Below are 25,709 nucleotides of genomic sequence, written 5' to 3'. Positions count from 1 at the left end.
ATGCAGACACGGTAAAGAAGTTACAGTTACCAATACAATGAACATTTTATGCAACATATAACAAAATAGTTTCTTGTATCAAGTTTGATGAAGGGAAACATACAGACCTGGGGGTGTTTCACAAAGATCCCAAGTCAAACTTAACTCTAAGTCGGACTTAAATATTATGGAGAGCCATGTGTAGCCTTAAAATAAAATATATTCCAAAGCAAAATTTCAAGTATTTTAGACTTTTTATAAATTCCACATTAAGAACATGAAATCTCCCGAGATAATAGAAAATATGAATAACTGGAATCAACATTTTATGCCTTTTAAAATAATTTTTACAAAATATTTTCAATGATGCTAACGGCATTCCATAATATCTAAGTCCAACTTAGAGATAAGTTCAACTTAGGATCTTTGTGAAACACCCCCCTGGATAAGTTGAGAGTTGCAGAACGACAACTTTCTATGTCACTTTGTATCTGTTTCACGAGCAATGTGTGCATCAAATGGGTTGCCATAATGAGGGAGCCAAATCTGTAATATATAACTATTTTGATAAAAGATATAGTTCACAATATGAAATAATTAAGTCTACCTTCCATGTGCAACCTAATTCATGTATCACAATTGAATGCATGAATATTATATATACATCACCATTGAAACATTTCCAGGTGTTCATGGAATATGACAATATTGTCATGTTATTGTCATGAGATGGGTTTCATCGAACTTTATAACGGTGTTTAAAGAAAGACGTATTTTGCTCGATCAGGCAAATACCCAAGGGTTATCGCTAAACGGTATGGAGCGATCCCGTAGAGATGAAGCATATGTGAGGAAGAAGAAGAGTTTGAGGATGTAGATGATGATGTCCCCCTTCCAAAAAAAACTGGATGAAATTCTTTAAAAGGCGTTCACAGAAGTATACGTTGTGCACATGGGTGTCGATCCTTACGTAATACCTATTCATCAGGGGGGGGGGGTGAATGAATAGATCATCCCCCTGATGAATAGGTATCAGTTACGTATCGACACCCATGGTTGTGCATGGTATTTATTCATAAATGTCTTTATGTTGTTCCATCTCATTTCAGGAATTCAGAGCAAGTATTTATAACCTCTGGTGGATTCCATGTTGAATTGCAAATTTGCAATCATCTCATGATTGATCTGGAAAATTAGTTACTATTGATGAAAGGCAAAATCATCATCTAGTACATAACCACGAAGACTCAAATACCCAGATTGGCTTCATGCCTTAGAGTCTCAGTGCAGCAATATGAAGTTTTGAAGTTTATTAACAACAACAAAATGAATGTACTGTACATCATAAAACAAAGTATGCAAGGCAAAACTATAAAATACAAACTGTACATAGTGTACAAACCAATGAATTACTGCAAAAACTTAATTAATGCTTAATCATAAAACACATTTATACAAGAGTTCAAGTTGTTGCTAAAAGAAAAAAAAGTTAGCACAAATGCTAGTCGACATCGGTTTTCTCTATAGGTATCTCTTCATTACTATATCATCATACTAGTTCTTACAAGTATATTGTATACTTTCAAAATACAAAACATTACTAACTACTAACATAACAGACAATTTATTTGTTCATCAAATAAATTGTGAGGGTATTATAAAATGAGTATCTTGTTTTTTGTTCTCTAATCTTCTGAGGTAAGCTATTCCAAAGCTTCGGTCCAACAAAAGAAATAATGAGTGTACCTTGTGTCGTACTACAAATTGGCAAGGGTAGCGTTGCATTTTCTTTTCCTCTTGTTTCATAAGTATGGTGTACAATCCTACAATAATCTAATTAATGTGTGTGGCAAATTTATGTTATACAAATCATATACTCATGTTAAAAACTGCCAGTTCATGGAAACCAAAAACATCCAATATTCAAGATTCAATTGTTTAAACAGTGGTCCAGAGGATATTCTCAATAATGAAAACGTAATAGCTTGCACCGCCATCTTCTGAGCTAAATGAATAATTCAAGCGAGATTTATAACCGCTTCCCAATACCTCGATTCCATAGAGTATGTGGGGCTGTATAAACGATTTATACAAGAGCACAAGGGTATACTGAGGAACGAAATATCTCAATTTGAATAGCAAACCCACTTTTCTACGAACGCACTTATTAACACAATCAATGTGATTGTGATGCTTCCAAGACAATGTACTATAAATTTTGAACTCCTACAAAAGATGCCACGCTCACATCATTAATGTCCGTATTAGACAGTCTAAGGACACCATTTACATCAATTGCCCGTCGTTTGCTATCAATAAACATATTATTAGTTTTCTTAAATTGATAGTGAGTTTATTAGCATCGCACCAGTTTTTAATTGCAACTAGTTGCTCTTTACCCTCATTTACATCACTTTCAATTTGATTATCATCAAAAGTGTGAAAAATATTTGAATCGTCTGCAAACAATCTAAAATTAAAATATTTAGTACAACAAGGTAAAGAATTAATATAAACTAAAAATAATGTAGGTCCCAGAACTGACCCCTGCGACACGTCGCACGTTATATTGTCTTTCCGGTAGATGTGATCCTTGGTGATATCCGTACCTTTTCTATTGACCGAGTTATAGCTATGACTGAACTTCCCGTACTACAGTGGTCACCCAGTTTGATGCCAAAGTAGGTCAGGAGAAGGTCTGATTTTCCACTTGTTATCATAAACAGGATCAAGTCGTATATAGTGTCTCCTGTTTGACTTGTAATTCTGTGTTTGTCGACATTTTCCAGCGTCTTTGAACATTTTTCCTCGCATGCATTGACCATGTATGTTGGAAGAAATAATTGGTGACAAAAATCTCCTGCGAGGATTGAGGAAAGAAGGATAATATCTACACTGGACATTTAAAGCAAAAATCATGGGCCATTCCTTGTTTTCTCACGCACTGGATCAAAGTAGACTACATTGATTATCATTCTCACACTGTTGCTTTGCTCTATACCAAACCGAATTGTGGATATCAGTCAGCTGTTCTTCTAAAAGCATCATTAGTATAGGATTTCTCGGTCAATTTCGTAAGTTGGCCACACAAATTAATTTTATGTTCATTCAATTTCGCCGATTCTGTCACCGCAGCTGTTATTTTTCGTTCAAATTCGTTTTTTAGCATTTAAATTCATAAAACGATCATTCAAAAACATTTTATTTTCGTTTGAATTAAAACGTGTTTCTTTTTCGTAAAATGTTCATTCAATTTAAAGCGAGACGATTCGCGATTACGTTATAGCGTCTTCCGTGAATTCAAATTCGTTTCTTTGCATACAATTTCAGTACACGTTTTGCAGACAAATCAAACATGTAAAGCTTGCAGTAAGCTTAGTTCCATGCTAAATCCATTTCAAATTGTATGGGGTAAGCAACAAATTTAGCAACTGAACGATCATGTGCTAAGTAGATATAACCTAGCCACATCAATATAGAATTAGCATGGAACTAAGCAAGAGTGTCTTTTTATGAATATGCAATGATATAAGTGCATGCAAAGTGTGTGTTTTACAGACTACAGTTCTATTTATTGGAGTGGCGGACCATAATGGTGGGGGGGGGGGGTATCGATACTCTATACATTGATTTATTTTTTTATGTTTTGTTTTGTTTTGTTTTTGATAATTTATTCGATGTTCATAATCTCTTTGAAGCGATTTATATTTGCGTAAATTATATTTAGTCTGTATTGAACATGTTAAGAACAATCTATGAGTATCATCAGTTTAATCACAATCATAATCACATCAAAATCTGAATCACCATCACACCATCACACTGACTATATCTATACGTATATTCGCTGTGTGTATGTTATACACCGCGTGTCGCTTTCTTGATGACATTACGTAATATCGTTAATTAAGTCTAAGATACGAAAGCGACGTTCTTGTTTGATCAACCTAACTATAGATGTCAAGGTTTACTTTATTCAGGTTGTAAGTAAGTATAGGCGTCCGGGCGCATCTTTGCTAGGGAGCTGATATGCCACTTTAATAAAATACGACATTATTTTGATATATTATTAAGGTTCGCATGAAACTTACATTTGGTCATCTCGCTGCCCCAATTTGAACATATTTTTTCAGCGACGATGATCGTGCTCCCTCTCCATGAATTTCTGTATACGCCAGTTAACGCCATGCCATTGTAGCAAAACTCTTGGTATAATTATAAATCGGAGTAATAATGATAACAATTACAATGCGAAGTGCGTGAATAGCAGTGCAAAGTTTGCGTTAAAAATCTTGAAGAAAGAAAAAAATCAAGTAATTTGAAATCTAAAAAATTCGTAATGATGATGATGATGAATCATTATTATTATCATTATCATTCTTACTTTAATATAGGATTTCTCGGTCACTTTCGTAAGTTGGCCACACAAATTCATTTTATGTTCATTCAATTTCGCCGATTCTGTCACCGCAGCTGTTATTTTTCGTTCAAATTCGTTTTTTTAGCATTTAAATTCCTAAAACGATCATTCAAAAACATTTCATTTTCATTCGAATTAAACGTGTTTCTTTTTCGTAAAATTGTCATTCAATTTAAAGCGAGACGATTCGCGATTACGTAATAGCGTCTTCCGTGAATTCAAATTCGTTTCTTTGCATACATTTTCATACGTTTTGCAGACAAATTAAACATGTAAATCTTACCCAGTATGATCATATATAGAACCCCGCAAGCTTAGTTCCATGCTAAATCCATTTCAAATTGTATGGGTTGGTAAGCAACAAACATGTTATTTGTCCTCACAATGGTGTATAAGTATACCTACTAAATCATCACTATTTAGCAACTGAACGAACGAAACCTAGCCAAATCAATATAGAATTAGCATGGAACTAAGCAAGAGTGTCTTTTTATGAATATGCAATGATATAAGTGCATGCAAAGTGTGTGTTTACAGACTACGGTTGTCTTTATTGGAGTGGCGTACCATAATGTGGGGGGGGGGGGGGGGGGGGGTTATCAATACTCTATACATTGATTTATTATTAATGTTTGGTTTTGTTTTGTTTTTGATAATTTGTTCGATGTTCGTAATCTCTTTGAAGCCATTTATATTTTGGGTAAATTATATTTAGTCTGTATTGAACATGTTAAGAACAATCTATGAGTACCAGTTCAATCACAATCACATCAAAATCTGAATCACCATCACACGGAATCACAATCACGATCGTGATCACAGTCACAATTACCATCTCAGTCACATCGTAATCACCATCTCAATTACAATCACGATCACGATCACATACAGTAACAAGCACAATCACGCTACACAATCATTAATGAGTTTGATACATTGTTTTCTCACTGCGCGCACATCTCAATAACTCATGCATGTGGACATAACCTAAAGAATGACATGTTATATAACTCATTTGTTTAATTAAGATGAGAAACATGTGCATATACCATGTATACCATAGGTTTGTAAAGATAGGCGAATATGAATGAAAACTTTGTTATTTAGAATGACCCAAAGTGAAATTGAATGGTACGGACGTCCGATTTGCCATTGTTGACGAAAATGAATGCAAACTGCGCATTTGTAAGGGATTGTTAAAATGAATGAAACAAGTGCTCAATCCATTGACCGAATAAGTAAATCAAATGAAAAAGTGTTATTTTGAATGAAATTTACACGCCGGCAGCATTATTTTGCGAATTTGAATAAACTTTGTATCAAAAAGAATGAAAAGCTTACGAAAGTGACCGAGAAATCCTATATTATTACTATTATTATAAGTTCTATAATACTGTGTTTTTCGTTCCTGCAGAAAGAGAAATAAGCAACCTCCTCTTATACGACCGTTACCATGACAACCTCCGATGATTTCCGTGTCTGGGGCAAGGAGATGGTGGACTACATCTCACGTTACCAGGACGGTATCGAGGACCGACCAGCCCTTGCCCAAGTAGCCCCGGGCTACCTGCTGGATCAGATGCCCGCCGATGCCCCTCAGAAGCCCGATGAGTGGAATGACGTGATGGCTGATGTGGAGAGGCTGATTATGCCAGGGGTAAGGAAAAGCCCTTGTACAAAGTTTTGACCCCCCCCCCCCCCGAAAAAAAAGAAGGCTCAGATCGAAGTGATTACTGAGTTGTTGGGAAAATGCGTGAGCTGTTGTGAAAAGGCTTATTTTGTAGGGGGTAAGGAATAGCGTTTTGCAATCATGTTCTGCCCTTCATAGGAAAAAATAAGGACCCCCCCCTCCCCTTTACTATTCAAACGTGTTTGAAAAGATGTGTTAGCTGATTAGGAATGCCAGAGGTAAGGAACTATCGTTTCCACGTTTTAACCCACCCCCCCCCCCAAAAAAACAACAACAACAACAACAAACAAACAAACAACAACAACAACAACAACAACAACACAAAAACAACAAAAACAAATTATTAGATAAGGAAATAAAAGAACCAAGGCCCGTATTCATTAAACTTCTAGGACATTTTAACACCTTTTGCTAACTTCACATCTCTGCTTTAAAATAAGATGAGAAAAGACATTGCCAAATATACTTATAAATAAAAAAACTAAAACTTTTTTTGAGTCGCAGAAGAAGACGATTACTGATAATTTGACCGAAACGCGAACCCATATTCGGGGTCCGATAATTTAGCCTCCAGGGGGGCTATTATTAGTCGAAAGGTGTCGGGTATTTAATTCAGCGCGCGCCAAAATTAGGGTCGTCTGATCTGCACGCGTTCACACATAGAAGTATAATTTACATCATTCATCGTCTGATTGTAGCCAGAAGGGCATTTACTGGGCATATAATTTAACACACAGTTGATAGTACATCTATCTGCAAACAAAAGATATGTTTTTCTTTTTTGTATAGGGTAGGTGTGGGGAATCGGAGACCCTTAAGCACATTTGCATAATTCACATAAACATGAAAAGTGTTACACATACAGAAAGTTTCGTATTCTCTTCAGTAACTTCTTCTCTTTATTTGGTAACAAAATTGTGGTCATGACGTAACTGATTAATAAGATAACAATGATCAATGATGTCATCACCAAATGTCTCTCATTACCTACATGTGTATGTAATATGCGACAGTTACAAATCAAGACATTTTAAATACAATTTGAATGAAAATGGGATTTTTATAGTTAGTTCACACGCAAGAGATACATGCAGCCAATGAACTTACTGTAATTTTGAAACGATTTCAAAACATAGGGCCTAAAATATTTCTGTAGTTTTTTTTTTACAGTAATAAAGGTGCTTTAAATTATGTTGAAATACTTTCAGAATAATGTTCTGGCAATGTGACTTTTACATTGATCAAACTCACAGCATAAAAACAACTTTTTAAAATGAAATGCATTCAAATTAGAATGGTGACACGAACAACCAAATATGTTTCATGATAGGGCCTTTCAACATGAAATGAACAACCGGGGAAAGTAGGCCCCCATCTTGGACCTGGTGTCCCCCTTTGCCTACACACATTTCTGATCAGACACCATTCATAATGTGCATTGCAACACCCATTCACAACACACAATGGCCATACGTTTTCTGCGATGGTTGGCACACTTCATAAACTTCCTTTTAAAACTACTTTTTAAGAGCCACCCCGGCCTAAATATCTGCATACACCACAACATTCAGTGAAAATTGTGTTTTATATCAGAGCACAAGTTTAACATCAAATTGCTTATCTTGGTCAATTTTGCCAATTTTCTCGGAGAAAAACGCATTGTAGTCTTCGAAATGAATTGGATTTATGTAGTAGTGTTGTTAAAGGCCACATTTAGCGCTATAGCAATATTAGAGCCAACATGGACAGACAGTGATGGGTTCAAGCTTGGTGGTCTCCAATTCCCTACGGTCTCCAATTCCCTACACCTACCCTAGATTTAAAAAAATCTGTTTACATAGTTGTATTACGAATTCATTCATGAATAAAGAATTTAACAACATTTTCTTTTTGTTTCAGACCGCACCGTATATTTTAGATAATTAAAGAGAAGGTTGAGTTCTGGGAAGAGGTGAAAAATAATGTGTGAGCATTACTCATTCTTATTATGCAAGTGTGGAAGAACATCAGTTAAGACATGTTCCCTGTAAAGCTTGGCTCTTCAATGCCTTCATATTTTAATATGCATGTAACATCGTAAAAATCGGGCCGGCTTTTTACGCCACGTGTTCGTGTAGTCCCATATACATCTTTCTGTGCAAGTGTTTGTAACTTAACCAAGACTTGGCCAAATTTCTTATCATTTTGATGATTCCAGAACCTTGCAATACACACAAATTCTTATATGCTAGATGATCAACCTTTTCTGTCGGTCCACACCGTTTCTTTCACAATGCAATCGCATGACCAGAACTCAACTTCATCGTTAAGTTGTTTAACAATGAGATTTATATCATCAAGTGTAATCAGTCCATGCATAATAATGATCTAATTGAGGTTATATCCAGTACAAATCGGAATTCCTCGGATTTTAAAACTATGACGTAAAAGTAAATTTGGCGAGCGACATCACTAAAAAAAAACCAGAATAAAGAAATTACCATCTCGTTGTGTTGCCCCAATATGAGATGACGGTTGCCCGAAAGTTCCTCTTTATTGATTTTACCCCTCTTTCTGAAAAAATAAGATATGGAATCAATATAATCGCTCCAGATACCTTTCATTCAATCGTCCAGAGGCTCTTTTTGACCATATCATCCATGGATAAGGCGCCATGAGGTACAACTCTTGATAATATAATTCTTCAAGATGAATTGCATGTGCACCCTGTTGATTCTACTCGCATTAATTACTAAGAACCTGATCACGGGGGCAGCTGTTGGCATAATTAATTAGCTCGTTAAAAATATGATGTTACTGAAACATACTGGTACCTTAGTTAGCTTGTACTGTAGCGATGTAAATATTACGTAATCCCGATACACACACAATGCCGACACTGAGCGAATTTGTTTGTGTGGACAAGTCGGTAATAATGATTTGACGAGGGCGCCGTGCATCAATTATCATAAGAGAATCAATAAATGTGATGTATGATAGCAAACGTGTGACAATCGTCGACTCGTCGTTCCTAAATATAAGATCCTCACATCTTCTTCATTTATCTACAATATTATATAGGCCCCATTGTAATTGACAATTTTTTCGTAATTTCAGTTCCATATCTTAAATTCTTTCTATTTGCATTGTTAGGACCCTGTACTTTCAAGAGTCAAAGAGTAGTTTATTGATATAATTCTCATTAAAAAAAAAGTGTGCAATATTATTCTGTCAGGACAACCATAATCTATGAACATATTGAGAATTATTATTGTCGAGAAGGATATTAATTACAATTGTTGATTAAAAAATTATAATAAATTGTAACCATCATTATGAAATTCCATTCCGTATGTATTTGTTTGAATAATATCTGTTTTATCATCATCATCATCACTCTCGTTGCTAGGTAACGCAGTGGAATCATCCCATTTCCACGCCTACTTCCCCACAGCAAACTCCTTCGCTTCTCTATTAGGTGATATGTTATCAGGTGCTATCGCCTGTGTCGGGTTTTTCATGGGTGAGTACACATTACTTTTATATATCTACACAATCTTTCTTTTGTTTGGGGGGATACGAATATTATTCTATGTACATTTATTTTTTCATTTTTTTCTTCTCCGATTTGGAGGGGTGGGCACATGCCCCCTTGACCCAGTCACCAATCCACCATTGCATATCAAAATTGCTATTCACTTCTTTTTTTCTTTTTTTTTTGGGGGGGGGGGGACAGGACATCTAGAAAGCAATATTGATGATAGGACAGGTGCTGTTTAATCTACACTGTCGCTCATATAGTTGGAATTTTTTTTTTTACCCCAATTTATGGAATTATTTTGACAATAATTTATTCCTAATAGATCTAGATAATAGTATACATTCTAAAATGTTTTTGAATAATAATAAGCCAGTGTTGTTTTGCGTGACTGCTAAAGCATGTGTGTGCTACTATGTTTGTCAACTAGGGTAACTACGCCCTTAAGTCATAAATGACAGTAAAGGCCGTAAGTCATAAATGACAGTAATGAGGATTAATGCCTCACAAAAGGACACTAATATGGCACTAATATGGCACATCGACACGGTTTTGACACTGGGGCTTCACAGTTACGAGGCCATTGTTTTGCCACTGAACCATGACTGTACGTAGCGGGGCTAGGGTAGGGGGGCAGTTCCCACAAATAAAAAAAAAACAAAGAAAATGCAATAAATTATCAATAATTCATTGAATTCCCCCCCCCCGGTCCCCAACATTAAAAAATCCTCTGTACTTCCATGCATTATGGCTCAAGGCATGGGCACACAGAAGATTTTTTTTTTTTGTAACTGTGAGGCCCCAGGACCAAAACTGCGTCGATGTGCTATGTTAGTGCCCTTTTGTGGGGCATTTATCTTCATTACTGTCATTTATGACTTAAGGGCGTAAGTCCCCTAGCTGATAAGCATAGTAGCATACACATGCTTTAGCAGTCACGCAAAACAAACACTGGCAAATTATTATTCAATAAAATCTGAGAATGTATACTATTATCTAGATCTATTAGAATTAAATCATTGTCAAAATAATTCCATAAATTGGGTCAAAAAAAGAAATTCCAACTATATGAACGACAATGTATATGAATGAGTTACATAAATTATTTTCTCGTGTTTTTTATTGTTGTTGTCTTCATTAGATAACCAGTCCAGCATGTACGGAGCTCGAGATGGCTATGATGAATTGGTTGGGAAGGATGTTGAATCTTCCTGAATCATTTTTATTCAATGAAACAAGGCAGGGAGGAGGAGTCATTCAGGTAGGAAGTCTCAGAATAAAAGTTAAATAGAGAAAAGGAAGTGGTGAGGAAAATTGTGAATAGATGGTGAAGAAAGTGCTATTAAGTACATGTAGTTAAAGTAGAAGAAAGGGAGAAAAGAAGTTAAAGGTAAAGACCAGTTATGGTCATGCGATTGCATTGTGAAAGAAACGTTGTGGATCGATCAGAAAAGGTTGATCATCTAGCATCAAGCATCTGCAAGGTTCTGGAATCATCAAAATGATAAGAAATTTGGCCCATTCTTCGTAAAGTTACAAGCACTATACACAGAAAGATGTATATGGGACTACCCTATATCTCTCACAGACCATGAGAGAAAACAAATTTACCAAATATATGAATTAGTAGGCGGTTTCCCAGCAAATTTTTTATCAATTGGGGCGTTTCCAATACTGGTCTTTACCTTTAAGAAAGAAGAAATCAAGGATATAATGAAGAGGAATCAGAAGTAGAACGAGAATAAAATATATAACCCTACATGTTGTGTTAACAAGACATCTATATATTACCCTAATATACATTAACAGGACATTAAACAACTGGCATATTACCCTATCCGTAACCCTAACCCTCAATTCAAACAATATACCTATTAAACTGATGACTTTTTATTAATTATATTGTTTCTTGGGAGGCCTTTAATTTTCCTCTGCCTGCAAACGTACGCAAAGGACAGTAATTATATTGTTCAATCGTTAACAGGACACGAAATGTGCTGCTTAATGACTCATTTCGTCACTACATGTCCGTCTAATGACGCTGTAAGATGTATAAATGAGTGATACAAGAAGATAAGGTATAAAACATGCCGAAAATGAATAAGTAGAAATAAGAAGTAGAATGGAGAAAATAGATAAGAAGAATGTGGAGAAGGTTATGCGTAGAGAGAGAGAGAGAGAGAGAAAAGATGAATTATAGATGTATAAAGAAAAGTATCCTTGGAAAATGATTAGGTAGAGTTTTAGTAAACGGAGATCTACCAAACAACAATAACAACAAAATAATGAAAGGGATAGAAAATATAAAGGCATTGAGGCAGGAAGCAATATTCGTAGCGTTATCCATAATAATTAAAGATACACTCATATGAATATTGCTTTCTTCAAACAGGGTTCAGCAAGTGAAGCAACTCTAGTAGCCTTGCTGGCAGCTAAGATGAAGACAATAAGACAGAAGATAGAGAGGATCCGAGTCTTGATCAGTATGACGTCATGTCAAAACTAGTCGTTTACACATCAGACCAGGTATATCTCCATCCCAGTATAGCTTCCTAAGAAAGCTGCTAAAGGGATTACTCCATCAAGTATCGAGCATCCAGATTTTTAGTCTGTTTTAAGGGTGTCGATGTTGTGAGGGGGGGGGGGGGGGGGAAAGGGCAATAGCCTTTAGATTTCTCATGATAATATTGTGTTATTTTGGAGTATATGCCTTACGAAAATTCAAGCATAAATCTACCAAAAAAGCAACTCTTTACTATTTCCATATCTGTGACGTCAGAGGATATTAGAGATATCGACTGCTTCGAGAGGCCTGCCTGTTTTATATGGTCAAGAGAATGCACGCACATCTTGACATGACCCAGAGGCGCGCCTGGGTGGGCGGCGCGCGTCATTTTTTAACCTAACCTTGCCATCCTATCGCTGCATTTGATTGGCTCAACAGGAACCATACGTCATGCGCTAGTCATAAATATTCACGATACGCACGCATGTACAGAATCTGATGCGATAATTTATCAAATAATGAGATTTCATACAAAACTTACAAGTGCAAAGCTATGTTTACTTAAAATGATGACATTGTGAGAAAATTGGGTGGCTTACCATTAACGAATGACTGCCCAGGTCATAAGTTGTCCATAATCATTGCGACATACTGGTTAAGTCCAGAATATGGCCGATTTATTTTTTTATCTCAATCACAATTGCAAGATGGCAAGTTCTCGAGAGCCTATAAATCAACCAGACATGAATATTAAAGCAGTCTATATGTCTTTTATATTCCGAATTCAAACAGAAATCTACCAAGAGTTCTTACCTTATATCCTTTTATTGAGAATATGGCTGTTTATCTTTGCTGGAAAAAGACTGAAATTTTCGATCAGTTGGGAATCGCAGACAAAAAGCACTGTATGGTGTCCGCGCTCGCTCAAAGAACATTTTAACACGCAAACCAATGGGTATCGCAGCAAAATGGAACTATTTGCATGAACCAGAATTTTGAGGGATCTCACTCTTGGACTATTAACCGGTTTTGGCACTTTTCGTTTCTTTACGGGAATGGTTAAAATCACGACTTCAATTTCGACCAATCAGATGGCTGGATTTCTTAAGTAAGGTGTATCGTTTCTATTATTTCCCGCTCTAGTTGCAGAGATCATCGATTCTTGGTTATTATACTGAATGGAACCGTGCCCCCGTAACAATGCCCAAAGTTGAAAAGGAGTAAAGGAATTCACTATTTAAATTATTCCATTCAGACACGGTGATTTTGATCATGATGATCTTGAATTAAGTTTCATATATATATATATATATATCCCTCTCTCTCTCTCTCTCTCCCTCCAAAGAGCCATTCATCAGTCGAACGAGCAGCTTTGATTGCTAGTCTTCGCATCAGACAGCTGGCCACCGATGACAAAGGTTCTCTGAGAGGGGATGTACTCCAGAAAGCCATAGAAGAAGACAAAGCCAAAGGGAGAATCCCTGTTTACGTAAGATACGATGTTACGTTGCGGTGATTCAAAAATTAGGAATATTGAGGTTATTCTAAGTAGTCTAGGATTGTTTGAACGAACAAATACGCAACATAATTATAAATAGACAACAAACGAACAAAATATAAAGAAGAAGGAGAGGAGGAGGAGGGGGAGGATCGAGGAAGAGAAGAACAAGAACAAGAACAAGTAGAAGGAGGATGATGAGAAGGAGGAGGAGGAGAAGAAGAAAAGCAAAACTAGAACTATGTACCGAAATTGTTATTTCCACCTTTTTTTTTTGAGGGGTAGGGGGTAACACAATGAATTTTAGTTTAGTTTAAGCTTGCGAAATGATTTTTTTTTTAGAACCGATCAGCTTTTTGCGTGATAGATTTCTTCAATTGAGTAGAACTTGAAGCTTATAAATGTCACGGTTATACATGTTATGTTAAGATTCAATGACAGATAAGAAAAGTAATTCATGCCAAATTTCCTATAACAAAAAAAAAAAAAAAATTTATCTTTTGAAAGAGGACAGTTGTTTGTTTGTTTGGTAACTTGATGGTATCACATATACTTGCTAGCTATTCTTCCATTTTTTTTATTTTTATTCATCTTTAGTTATCTTTTACACTCTTTTTTTGTTTAGCTCTGTGCTACACTCGGGACAATCACGTCATGTGCGTTCGATAATCTCAAGGAGCTGGGTCCAATATGTGAGTATCACTGAGGGGGGGGGGGCACAATAATTAAAGGCATCGTTTAACAATGTTAAATCGGAGATGCACGGCCCTACGTGTAATCAGTGTCTGTGATATGATGTAATATTGAAGCCCTAAAACAAAACGCGCTTCAAAATGATCAAGAAGTGCCTCAAAAAAGTAAAAATCGTTGAGTGACCGGTTTTACCATACTCATATTCCCCAGTAGACTGTAGTGTTATGAAAACCGTTAGGCAAACGCAAAATTTGGTTTTGATTTCCAATCTTTAATATCTTGATAATCAGACAGGCGATCGGCTTGTAAAAATCATGGGGTTCCTGACTGACCTAAAGGTTTATACTTATCATTGCAGCATGAGCTAAATCCAGGATTTTGTTTCAGAATCTGAGAGCAAGTTACCGGATCCCTTTAAGAGACGCGCCATCAACTCCCTTTGTATTTTCCAATGCTATTGGCATGCATGCCAGACATGTTTTAAACATGAAAAGTGTTAAATTTATGCCACTCTTTAAAATAAAAAAAATATTTTTTAAACAAATTAAAGAAGAAAAACGGCTATAAGGATAAAAAATATCGGTCCTGCCACTGAATGGGCATGGCAGGTCCTATTATAAATTGATAAATGCTTATAAAAATTAAATCGTTAAGCCAGAGTGTACAGTAGGGGCAACTATCATTAAAGTAGGAATAATTTTGTTTTCCTCCGCCCCCTTCAACTCCCCTTTCTTTCACTATTCGATTAGGAAAGGGGGAGTCTGCCCTTCCTGGTAGCTATACGCAACTGGTCGTCATATTAATTTTTTCAGCCTGTGATCATTATTTTTTTTTGTTTAAAATCCATATTTACAGAGTTTGATTATTGTCCATTCTTACAATGACACGAATTAGAGCCTATATTTGAACGAGAAGTAATAAGCCTTATTACGCTTTTTCATTTTTTTAAATATTTCTACATGGGCAGGTAGAGAAGAGGGCTTGTGGTTTCACATTGATGCTGCATACGCCGGTAGTGCTTTTATATGCCCAGAATACAGACATCTATTAGACGGTGTCGAGGTAAGTTTCTAATTTATATTGGTCATCCCCTTATACAGGGTGAGTCAGAAAAATGTCCCACTTTTAAAAAGTTGTATTGTTTAAAGTTTGACTATTTAATCAGGGGTTTCATGATATGTCTTGATAGAGTTTATCCTCCCAGTACATGTACATTTAGGTACCATTTTCATTTGAGTCCCTTCACGCATGACTGAACATCAGACAATCTTTTCAAGACTGCCAGATTTCACTTGCGCTAACTTACTGGGTGAGGAAAAAACAGTGCATTGAACAAAGACGTCAGGCAGACAGACAGACACACACACACACGCACACACAAAAAAAAACAGGCGCACATACTCACACACACACACGTACGCGCACGCACCCACACACACACACCACACACACACACACACAACACAGACAACACACACGGTTACAATTGTCTGATTATTTTCCCTTTTCTGATTAAGCATTGATTTTTTTCAAGATCCCTTAATGTTTAAGTGGCATTTCCCTGACAATGTCTCTTTAGTACACATTCACTACCACCATCATATCATCATCATTGTCATCATCTTAATCTTAATTATCATCATCATCATGAAGTGCACATGAATCCTCTCGACTTCTTCTTGTGGGGCCACTTGAAGTCAAGGATCTTCAGCAGCCCACCATGTGAACATCGAGGAGCTTCGGAGAGAATCATGGACGAGACAGACGTGGTACACCAAGATGGGGACATAATCCGGCGAGCTTTTCAAGAATGCTTCACCATGCACAACTGTGCTCGAGAGGAATGGCGGCCATGTCGAGGATTGAGTACGGAGGATGGAGAACTTTGGGGAACAGATTCAATGTTGTACCACAATAAGATCCTGTAAAGATTGTCTGATGTTCAGTCATGCATGAAGATTCAAATGAAAATGGTACCTAAATGTACTGGGAGGATAACTCTATCAAGACATATCATGAAACCCATAATTAAATATTCATACTTCAAACAATACAACTTTTAAAAAGTGGACATTTTATCTGACTCACCCTGTACAACGATGCTTTTCTGCCCTTTCTGATGCTTTCTAAAAACTAACTGTTGAATTCAAATGAAAGAAATGGGGAGTGACAGAGTTTTGAAAAGGGTAGATGTACACATTACACTTTAATCTAGAATTTGCTTAGTGTTCACCCATAATAATACGCAATTCATGCAGAAATGACAAACACCGTCACATTTTGGCAGTTTTAAATTTTAATGACAGTTCAGGTTTCAGACTGTGCTGTAGATGATCGATATTTTGTTTCTACCCATTATAGGTGGTGGTAATTTACTGACTGCTAGGAAAGCATAAATGCTTGTAAGTAAGCAACCAGACGGCCGACGGCTTTAGGTCCTCTCCGAGGACCTGGTAATGAGGATTAATGCCTTACCAAGGGCACTAGCGCATCGACTTGGTTTCGAACCCGGGTCACCGGGCGGGAGTGGAAGTTGATGTGGGCCTACAATCAGGCGCGTACACAGAGGGGGGGGGGGTTGGGGGTTAACCCCCCCCCTTTGGTAATTTTGTGTGTGTAAACCCCCCCTAAACCCCCCCCCCCCCCCCACTGAGCGACTTTTTCGGTTGGCTGAGTCGTTGCGATTTTTTTTGGACTACCAAAAAAAAAAAAAAAAGTGTCCGCTTACCCCCCCCCCCCCCCCCCCCCCCCCCCCCCCCCCCCCCCCCTTTGAAAAATCCTGCGTACGCCCCTGCCTACAATTCTAGTCACCGATCACGAGACCACTGCTCTACCGACTGAGCTATCGCGCCTCCTCCTAGTCCAGAATCTGGCCTATTTAATTTGATATCCACCACACCAACGCTTACCTCTCCCTACTTACTTGCTACCAGCCGATGATGGCGTAATCATTAAATTAAGACGCCCGGCAAAAAAAAAGGCTGGGCTGGTGAGCATAATTATAAGTTTGTTGATAACGCCATCTTCGACGGCTTGAATCAAGTGTAGTGAAATTATAAAGGACCGTTGAGAAAGGTGTAATTGTAGGCCGTTTTAGGGCGGGAGTGGAAGTTGATGTGGGCCTACAAGTTCAATATTGCTATTATTATTTACTGGTGTGTTTCAATAACATGGATCCTTAGATATGATTCGAAAAGTTTACGTTCATCTTTTTCATCTTTAGCTTGCAGATTCATTCAACTTCAACCCTCCCAAGTTTCTGCGAGTGACCTTTGACTGCTCTGCCCTGTGGGTCAAAGACAGGTCAGCGTTAATAGGCGCATTCCATCTTGATCGAGCCTACTTCAAGCACCACCATCAAGACACGGTCATCGACTACAGGTTAATGTAATTTGTCATAATTATATACATCTCTAATAAGGGGGGTAAGGGGCACTATTTTTTTTTTTGTGCTCCCGAAAATTTGAAAATCGCGCCGGCTGATATTTCGCTAAGTGTGTGTGTGTGGCGGGGGGGGGGGTTAGTGAGCACTAATGTTTTTATTTTTTTGTTGGCTCTCGAAAATTTGAAAAATCGCAATTGGCCCACATCCCCAGTAATTCAACGGAGATTTTGAACTGCTAATTGTGAATTCACTTTGTGTACCATGTCACTCTCATATCACCGCATCAAAGGCGGCGCTAGGTGCCAAGACAGCCCTATATAATTATCAGAAAAAGACGCGAAGTATTTAATTGACCAATATAGTGATTTTAGGAGCAGTTAGAAGCAATTGGTTGTTTCGACCAAAGTACATCATTGGAATAGATCAATTAATTAAGTTGTATTTAACATCACAACTAAACTAATGTTCTAGCAGGCGTCACTTCATATTCAGATTGACGGATCAGTATCATACTCATTCGTATTCAGTCCCATCTTACTTTCCCTCAATCTTCCATTTTCTACAGCACTGGCAAATCCCAGTAGGTCGTCGATTCAGATCTCTCAAACTTTGGTTCGTGTTCCGACTGTTTGGAGTTGAGAAACTTCAAGAATTCATCAGAAAGGTAAAAGGAAAAGACTCTTCGAGCATCTATCACTCCCGAGGCGAAGAACTGGTGTTCTTACTGTCAGCAAGAACTAATCAAGTCTTGCAATTGATCATCATCGAGAAGTTGAAATCTAGGAAGATTTTCTTCAGCCATTTTTGCCTTGTTTGGAAACTATCAGTAGAATCTAGGCCGATTTAGTACTACGGTCGACATTTAAAATATATAAAAAAAATAAGCTAGCGACCAATTCGCACGCACGCAATGTAAAGTATCCGCGCTCGCTCAAACCAGATTTAACATGTAACCAATGGGTATTTCAGCAAGACTGAACTATTTTCCCCGTAAGGAATTTTGCCGGGCTTTTACCGATTTACTCTGGAACTATTACATGGGTTTGGCATTTTTCGTTTATTTACGGGAATGGCTAAAACCACGACTGCAATTTTGACCAATCAAATGGCTGGATTTCTTAAGTGAGGTATATAAAACCAATCATTACCTCTCATATATTCATATGTTTCATGATATGTGTTCTAAAAGTTAACTTTCTCTACTTTCTATATAAGTTGTCCAATAAATCTGTTGTGAAGCAAATTATAATCACACAAACAATTAAATAGAATTAATGGATATAATTGTTGTGTTTAAGGCAAGATACATTTTAAACACTATGCATTTTTATGCAATTTGCTTCTTAAACAGAAAAAAAACATCTTCCTAGAAGTCTTCTAACGAAATAATTCAATACAAATTGGTATTAACAATAAAAATCAGTAGTCACAGAACCAAAAATATTTCTCATGAAAGAACGATGAATATGATTAGGTATTTTAAATCATTTCCTTCAATTCTGGTTTATCTATTTGTTTTCACACATCTTCTAATAGCAAGTGTCTCTTGCAAAGGAATTCGAAGCCCTCGTGGTCGATGACAACCGATTCGAAATCGTTGCCGAGGTTGTGCTAGGTCTGGTATGCTTCAGATTGAAGGTAGGACAAACAAATACAAGTTTTTCAATTAATTTTGATCGTACACTTTTCTTAAAGAAAAGAGAGAGAGAGAGAGAGAGGGAGACACAAAATAGATATTTTATGTGTACTTTCGTTTCGTTTCCCATTACTGTTGTCAAAATGGACCAAATATCCAAAATAATGTACAGCTAAAATTTGAAATGTTTTTCTGGGTTCTAGGACAATTACTTCCCTGGGCAATCACCCCCTCTCGGAAAATTACCCCCTAGGATAACCATGCACCCCCAAGGACAATAACCCCCGAAAATTACCCTCTAGGACAATTACCCCCCGTGGACAACCCCCCCCCCCCTCCCCCGAGGACAATTACCCCTCGAAAAAAAATCTTCTTTTATTAAACCAACTTATTATCAGGGTGGACTCCCCCTTAATGACAAGGGGGGGCTAATTCTTTTTTTTGGGGGGGGGATAATTTTCCTCGGGATATTGTCCTTGGTTGTTCTGGAGGGGGTGTTGTCCTTGGGGGTAATTTCCCGGGGGTTATTGTCCTCGGGAGGTAGTTTTCCGTGGGATTATTTTCCGGGGTAGCGGGTAATTGTCCTGATACGGGTGTCTGATTTAATTCCGCAACACTTTTTTATGGATTTCTCTATTCCTTCACCTATTTCCATTTGCGATTTTAATTCAAGGCGATTAAGTGATTCACCAGGGTTATCTCAGGACGGTTTTTGTGTAATCATGCCTGTAGTCAGGATATGATCTGAAGTCACCAAACTTTTATCCATCTCATTTCTGCCCATGATATCCAATCTATGCCATAATGCATGGCCGTCCAGAGGATTTTTTTTATGTTGGGGACCGGGGTAAAACGCAATAAATTATTGACAAATAAATCGTCCCTATTTTCACGAAGTGACGGTAGTGAGAAAATCGTAACGCAAAGTGAATGCAATTTTTTTCACTACCGTCACTTCGTGAAAACAGCGACGAATTATTGAATTTTCTTTGTTGTTTTTTTTTTATTTATGGAAACTGCCCCTACCCTAGCCCCCGCTGCGTACAGTCATGGTTCAGTGACAAAGAAATGGCCTCGTAACTGTGAGGCCCCAGGATCATAACCGTTTTGATGTGCTATATTAGTGCCCTTTTTGTGGGCATTAATCCTAATTACTGTCATTTATGACTTAAGGGCGAAGGTTCCCTAGTTGATAAGCATAGTAGCATACAAATGCTTAAGCAGTCACGCAAAACACACATTGTCCAATTATTATTCAATAAAATCTGAGAATGTATACTATTGTCTAGATCTATTATTTTGAAATTATTTTTTTAATAATTCCATAAATTGGGGTAAAACAAAAATATTCCAACTATATGAGCGACAGTTTAGGTCCTACACATTTCTCCGCCTTACACTATTTCTTGACTGTTCCTATACTTGTAATAATTTTACTGTTCCTATTATTGTAATAATTGTAATAATTTGATTATGTGCAAAGTTTATTTGTATAGTTTCCTGAAAAATGAATTATGTATGAAAACAAATGTTATATCTTTGTTTACCTTTCTGTCGGAAATGAAATAAATATGAATATGGATGTGATTATGAATATGAATACTCATATGCTATCCTTTTCTTATTCAGGGTTCGGACGATTTGAATAGAACTTTGCTGGATCGCATCAACGCCAATGGTAAGATATACATGATCGGGTCGGTGCTAAAAGGTCGATACATCCTTAGAATGGTCGTGTGCAGTTCCCAAACCGAGTCAAGACACATGACGTATGCCTGGGAGGTCATCTCAGAACTCGCCACTAAACTCCTGGCCGATGAGACTAATAGACATGCTGCAGACACGGCCTAACTCTAGTTCAAGATCAAGTTCATTTATCCTTCTTTACTGACATGAATGTATACAATTTAACAAATTTATAACATGTAGAGTATATAAAAGGAACAATTATAAGGAACAAGTTCATATAACGCATTTAAGTGGGGAAAAGGGGGAGGAGACCAGTGGCGGATCCAGGGGGGGGGCCCCCCCCCCCCCTTGAGAAAAAATCATGTAAAATCACGTGATTTTTACCTTTTTTGGGGGTTGGGCCCCCCCCCCCCTGGCGCTCAAGGGGGGGGGGGGGTGCAAATTGAATTTTTTTTGAGGATCAAAAAAAAAAAATGTGGCTCACTACCACCCCCCCCCCCCCCCCCCCCCCCCCCCCCCACTGAGCGAATTTTTGGCCGGCGCGTTTTTCAAATTTTCGGGAGCAAAAAAAAAAAAAAAAAAAAAAAAAAAAAAAAAATTATGCTCTGCTCTGTACCCCCCCCCCCCCCCCCACTGAGCGACTTTTCGGCCGGCGCGATTTTCAAATTTTCGGGAGCAAAAAAAAAAAAAAGTTGGGCCCCCTCCCCTAAGAAATCCTGGATCCGCGCCTGGAGGAGACCTTAGGAAGCTTAGCTTGTCGAGGTCATGGCCCCGTCTTACAAAGACTTGATATATCAATCGCAACTTATTTGCAATTAAATATTTCCAAAAGCAAAGATTTAAGTATTTTTAGACTTTTTATTAAAGTCCACATCAAAAACATGAAAATCTTCTTGATAAAAGAAAATATGAATGATTTGAATCAACATTTTATGCCTTTTCAAATAACTTTTACAAAATGTTTTCAAAGATGCTAATGGCACCCCTGACCCCGTTATGGGATAATGTACATAACAAAATGTAATGATCTACCGTATCAATACATACATACATACATATTGATATTTTTATAGCGCCTTTACATAAACATGCTCAAAGCGCTTTACATTAGTTAATAAACAGAATAATTATTTTGCTCTCGAAGTGCATGAACTGTAACAATTTGTAGTGTAAAGCTGTGTAAGGTTATTCAAAAAGCTGTGCACCACATGAACCAAGCCTTTTTATACAGTACACAGCCTCGTTCGCATCCCACACAACTCCACACAACGCCTCGTCAAAAAACAATCTCAGAGAAACAGATTAGTTAATTTAATTACTCATTATTCCTAAGTTTCATTTGAGGTGTTCACACTTGTATAAGCATTGCTTTTTAGTGGACCCCTCTGTTTCCAACATGTATTTCTTAAATTTTGTTTTAAATGCTTATAATTGATTTGTAATGTTTTGTTGGAAACATGAATAAATTTTAAATTTGAATTTGAATTTGAAACAAGTCTTGATATTTCTCTTACATGATTCGACTGAGGTGCAGGAACACATGTTTAATGGGAGACTATTGCAAATAGTGGACCAGAAAAAGTTATATTTTGTTGACCCTTCTTCGAATAGATGCGGAGAATTTGCAGAAGAAGAGGATCTGACCTTGAGCGTAATGAATATCTTGATTGCTGGATGGGACAAACAGACTAGAAATATAGGATGGGATAAGGTTATACATGGATTTATAAACAATTAGTGCAACTTATACATTATACATTTTGCCTTAGAGTAATCCAAGAATATTCCAAGTATGTGCATGTGATTGTCCATAGCATTTGAAACTTTATTGATAAAGTGCAGTATGGCATGGGTGGTGGTATGTTTCTCACGGAAGCCAAATTGAAAGTTGGAAACCAATTTACTTGTTTTGAGAAAGTTTACAGTTCTCACGTAGATGACTTTTTCAAGAATTTTAAAGAAAGATGTTAATAGGGAAATGGGTCGGTAGTTCGTCAATAGTTATGGGTCACCTTTCTTAAAAGTTGGGACAACCTTTGCAAGTTTAATATTCCTGGGTACAATGCCATTTTGTCATTGACTAATGGCTGTACAATTCCTGCTGCTTTGACTAGCTACATAACACTAATCTGAGATTTCTTAGTTTCAAATTTCAATGTCTTTGGTATTTTCTAAAAATATCTTTAGAGTGCTATACTTATTGTTGGAGTAAGATATTTTCAGAAATCTTGCAGACGGCCATGCATTATGGCTCAAGGCAAATGCACACAGAGGATTTTTTTATGTTGGGGACCGGGGTAAAATGCAATAAATTATTGAACATTTTTTGTGTTTTTTATATTTATGGAAACTGCCCCTACCCTAGCCCCCGCTGCGTACAGTCATGGTTCAGTGACAAAGCAATGGCCTCGTAACTGTGAGGCCCCCTGATCAAAACCGTTTCGATGTGCTATATTATAGTGCTATTTTGTGGGGCATTAATCCTCATTACTGTCATTTATGACTTAAGGGCGTAGGTCCCCTAGTTGATAAGCATAGTAGCATACACATGCTTTAGCAGTCACGCAAAACACGCATTGTCAAATTATTATTCAATAAAATCTGAGAATGTATACTATTATCTAGATCTATTATTTTTAAATTATTTTAAAAATAATTCCATAAATATTGGGGTAAAACAAAAATATTCCACCTATATGAGCGACAGTGTAACTGTATAGAGAGAGATACGTGGGGGTGAGGGTAGAGAGAGAAATGACCCTTATAATAAGCATGAGAGAGAGAGAGAGAGAGAGAGAGAGGGGGGGAGAGAGAGAGAGAGAGAGAGAGAGGGGGGGAGAGAGAGAGAGAGAGAGAGAGAGAGGGTGAAAAACTCTAATTGATATATAGATTTTACAAGGCTTGAAAGTCTGAGTTGCAGTCCTAGTACCGAAGAAAAACAATGTTATGGGTCTTGACGTACGTCCCTGTCCTCAATAACGTATATTATTGGCTGATTCGGGGGAGTGGGCAAAACCTGCCCAAATCACAATGACATACGTTAATTAAACGAGACAAAAGATGTACCCCTATAAAATATGTTATTTTGTCCCCCCCCCCCCCCCCCGATATTTTTGTTTATTTATTTATAATCTTTTGTCAGTGTAGCCCATTCACCAATAAGTAGTGTTCTTCCATGGGACCCTGATTAAAATGAACATCAAATTCAAGATTCAAGATAATTTATTGTCTGATTTAAAAAAAACAGAAATTCGTCCTCCACTGGCGAGTGACGTACATATACAAACAACATAAACAATATGTAAATACATTCGAGGATACAAAGAAAATACAACAATAATAATTACAATAATAATAATAGCAAAATAGCAGTAACAAAACTAACACGTAAACTTGAAAACTGGCATTAAAAATTGAATGCACAGAATGCATGATATAAATGAATTAAAAGTGCTCTGAAACATTCACCCCTTCTCTCCCAGAAAAGGGGTATGAGGAAAGAACAGAGAAAAGAACAAATGAGAGAGAGAGAGAGAGAGAGAGAGAGATAATAATAATAATAGTCATTTTTATATAGCGCATAATAGTAAATTCTCTATGCGCTTTACAACAATCAATTATACAATGAATTACATGATTAATCTAAAGAGAGATAGAGAGAGAGAGAGAGAGAGAGAGAGAGAAAGGGGGAGTCGCATGGAGTAGAACAGAAAGGAAATGTGAGGGAGAAGAGAAGGTGACAGAAAACGAGGAGTTTTGGGAGGGAAGAGATGAGGTAGAGGTAGAGTATAGGATATCAAGAACAGTGACTGCCCGTGGTTAAAAAGACAAATGAGTCGTCAACATTCGAAATTCAAAATTGCAAGCTAGATGTTGAAGTTAAAATAAAAATGTGTCCAGTAAGGAACCTAGCCTTAGCCATTTCACATTTACATATTCATATACATATACATGTGTCATGGGACAGCGGCCATAACATACTAAAAATGTAAGAGGGCATGCATGAAGTCTGGTACATGTATACAATAGAGATACAGTGTAGAAGAGAGGGGAGAAATAAGAAAAAGTGGTAGAAAAGGGAGAGATGCACACCTAAAACAAAGCTTCAAGTGAAAGGAGGGAAGAGGGAAGGAGAAAGAACATAGCAGCTGACATTCATGCATGCACTCAAAATACATTATTCATCGATTAAAAGATTACTGTTTTCATCATTATGGACAGAGTGAAAGGCATTTAAACACTATAAAGAGAGTTCTTCTCAAATATACATATTTACATAAAAAAGCATAACGTTTATCAGAACAGTTAAAATAAAATTCCATAGTGCATTTAGAAAGATATTATGACACAGCAATAATAGACGTACGTGGCACAAACGAATACTCGTTTCCAAAATAATCACATGTCAGTAACCTAGTTCGACTGTAATGCCAATAGGAAAATATTGATTAAGTCAATATTTATTGATTCAAATTTGGAACCACAGGGGACCTGATTATCTAATTTTTCTAAAGTTTTTTTTTAAATAATTCGTTTGTGGTTTATAATGTTTCGTTTTGTTTGTATTTTATCTGAAAGTATGCTCTGGAAATAATTGTGTTAACAGTTAAATAATCGCTTACGTGTTAAAGATTTCTCGGAATCGTTAACCCCCCCCCCCCCGCCGTTTACAGACTCCTTGATCTACCCCTGCAGC

The 25,709-nt window shown here is 37.1% G+C and overlaps 1 protein-coding gene across 1 annotated transcript; it reads left to right on the top strand.

The window, feature by feature from the left end:
- The first annotated feature begins 2,683 nt into the window (after positions 1 to 2,683).
- LOC593847 (aromatic-L-amino-acid decarboxylase) lies at positions 2,684 to 21,321 on the top strand. The gene is given in 15 exon segments (XM_030992103.1): positions 2,684 to 3,053; positions 5,814 to 6,056; positions 9,478 to 9,496; positions 9,499 to 9,578; positions 9,580 to 9,591; positions 10,748 to 10,867; positions 11,999 to 12,083; positions 12,086 to 12,132; positions 13,458 to 13,601; positions 14,236 to 14,302; positions 15,271 to 15,365; positions 17,527 to 17,685; positions 18,254 to 18,352; positions 19,225 to 19,326; positions 20,954 to 21,321. Coding segments are annotated over 14 exon segments (1,455 nt in total). The 5' UTR covers positions 2,684 to 3,053; positions 5,814 to 5,852; the 3' UTR covers positions 21,176 to 21,321.
- The last annotated feature ends 4,388 nt before the right edge of the window (positions 21,322 to 25,709 follow it).

Source organism: Strongylocentrotus purpuratus, unplaced genomic scaffold, assembly GCF_000002235.5.
Source record: "Strongylocentrotus purpuratus isolate Spur 01 unplaced genomic scaffold, Spur_5.0 spur5_scaffold_2, whole genome shotgun sequence".
NCBI classification, from domain to species: domain Eukaryota; kingdom Metazoa; phylum Echinodermata; class Echinoidea; order Camarodonta; family Strongylocentrotidae; genus Strongylocentrotus; species Strongylocentrotus purpuratus.
The sequence above is the reverse complement of the archived record's forward strand: the minus strand, read 5'-3'. Positions and strand labels throughout refer to the sequence as shown.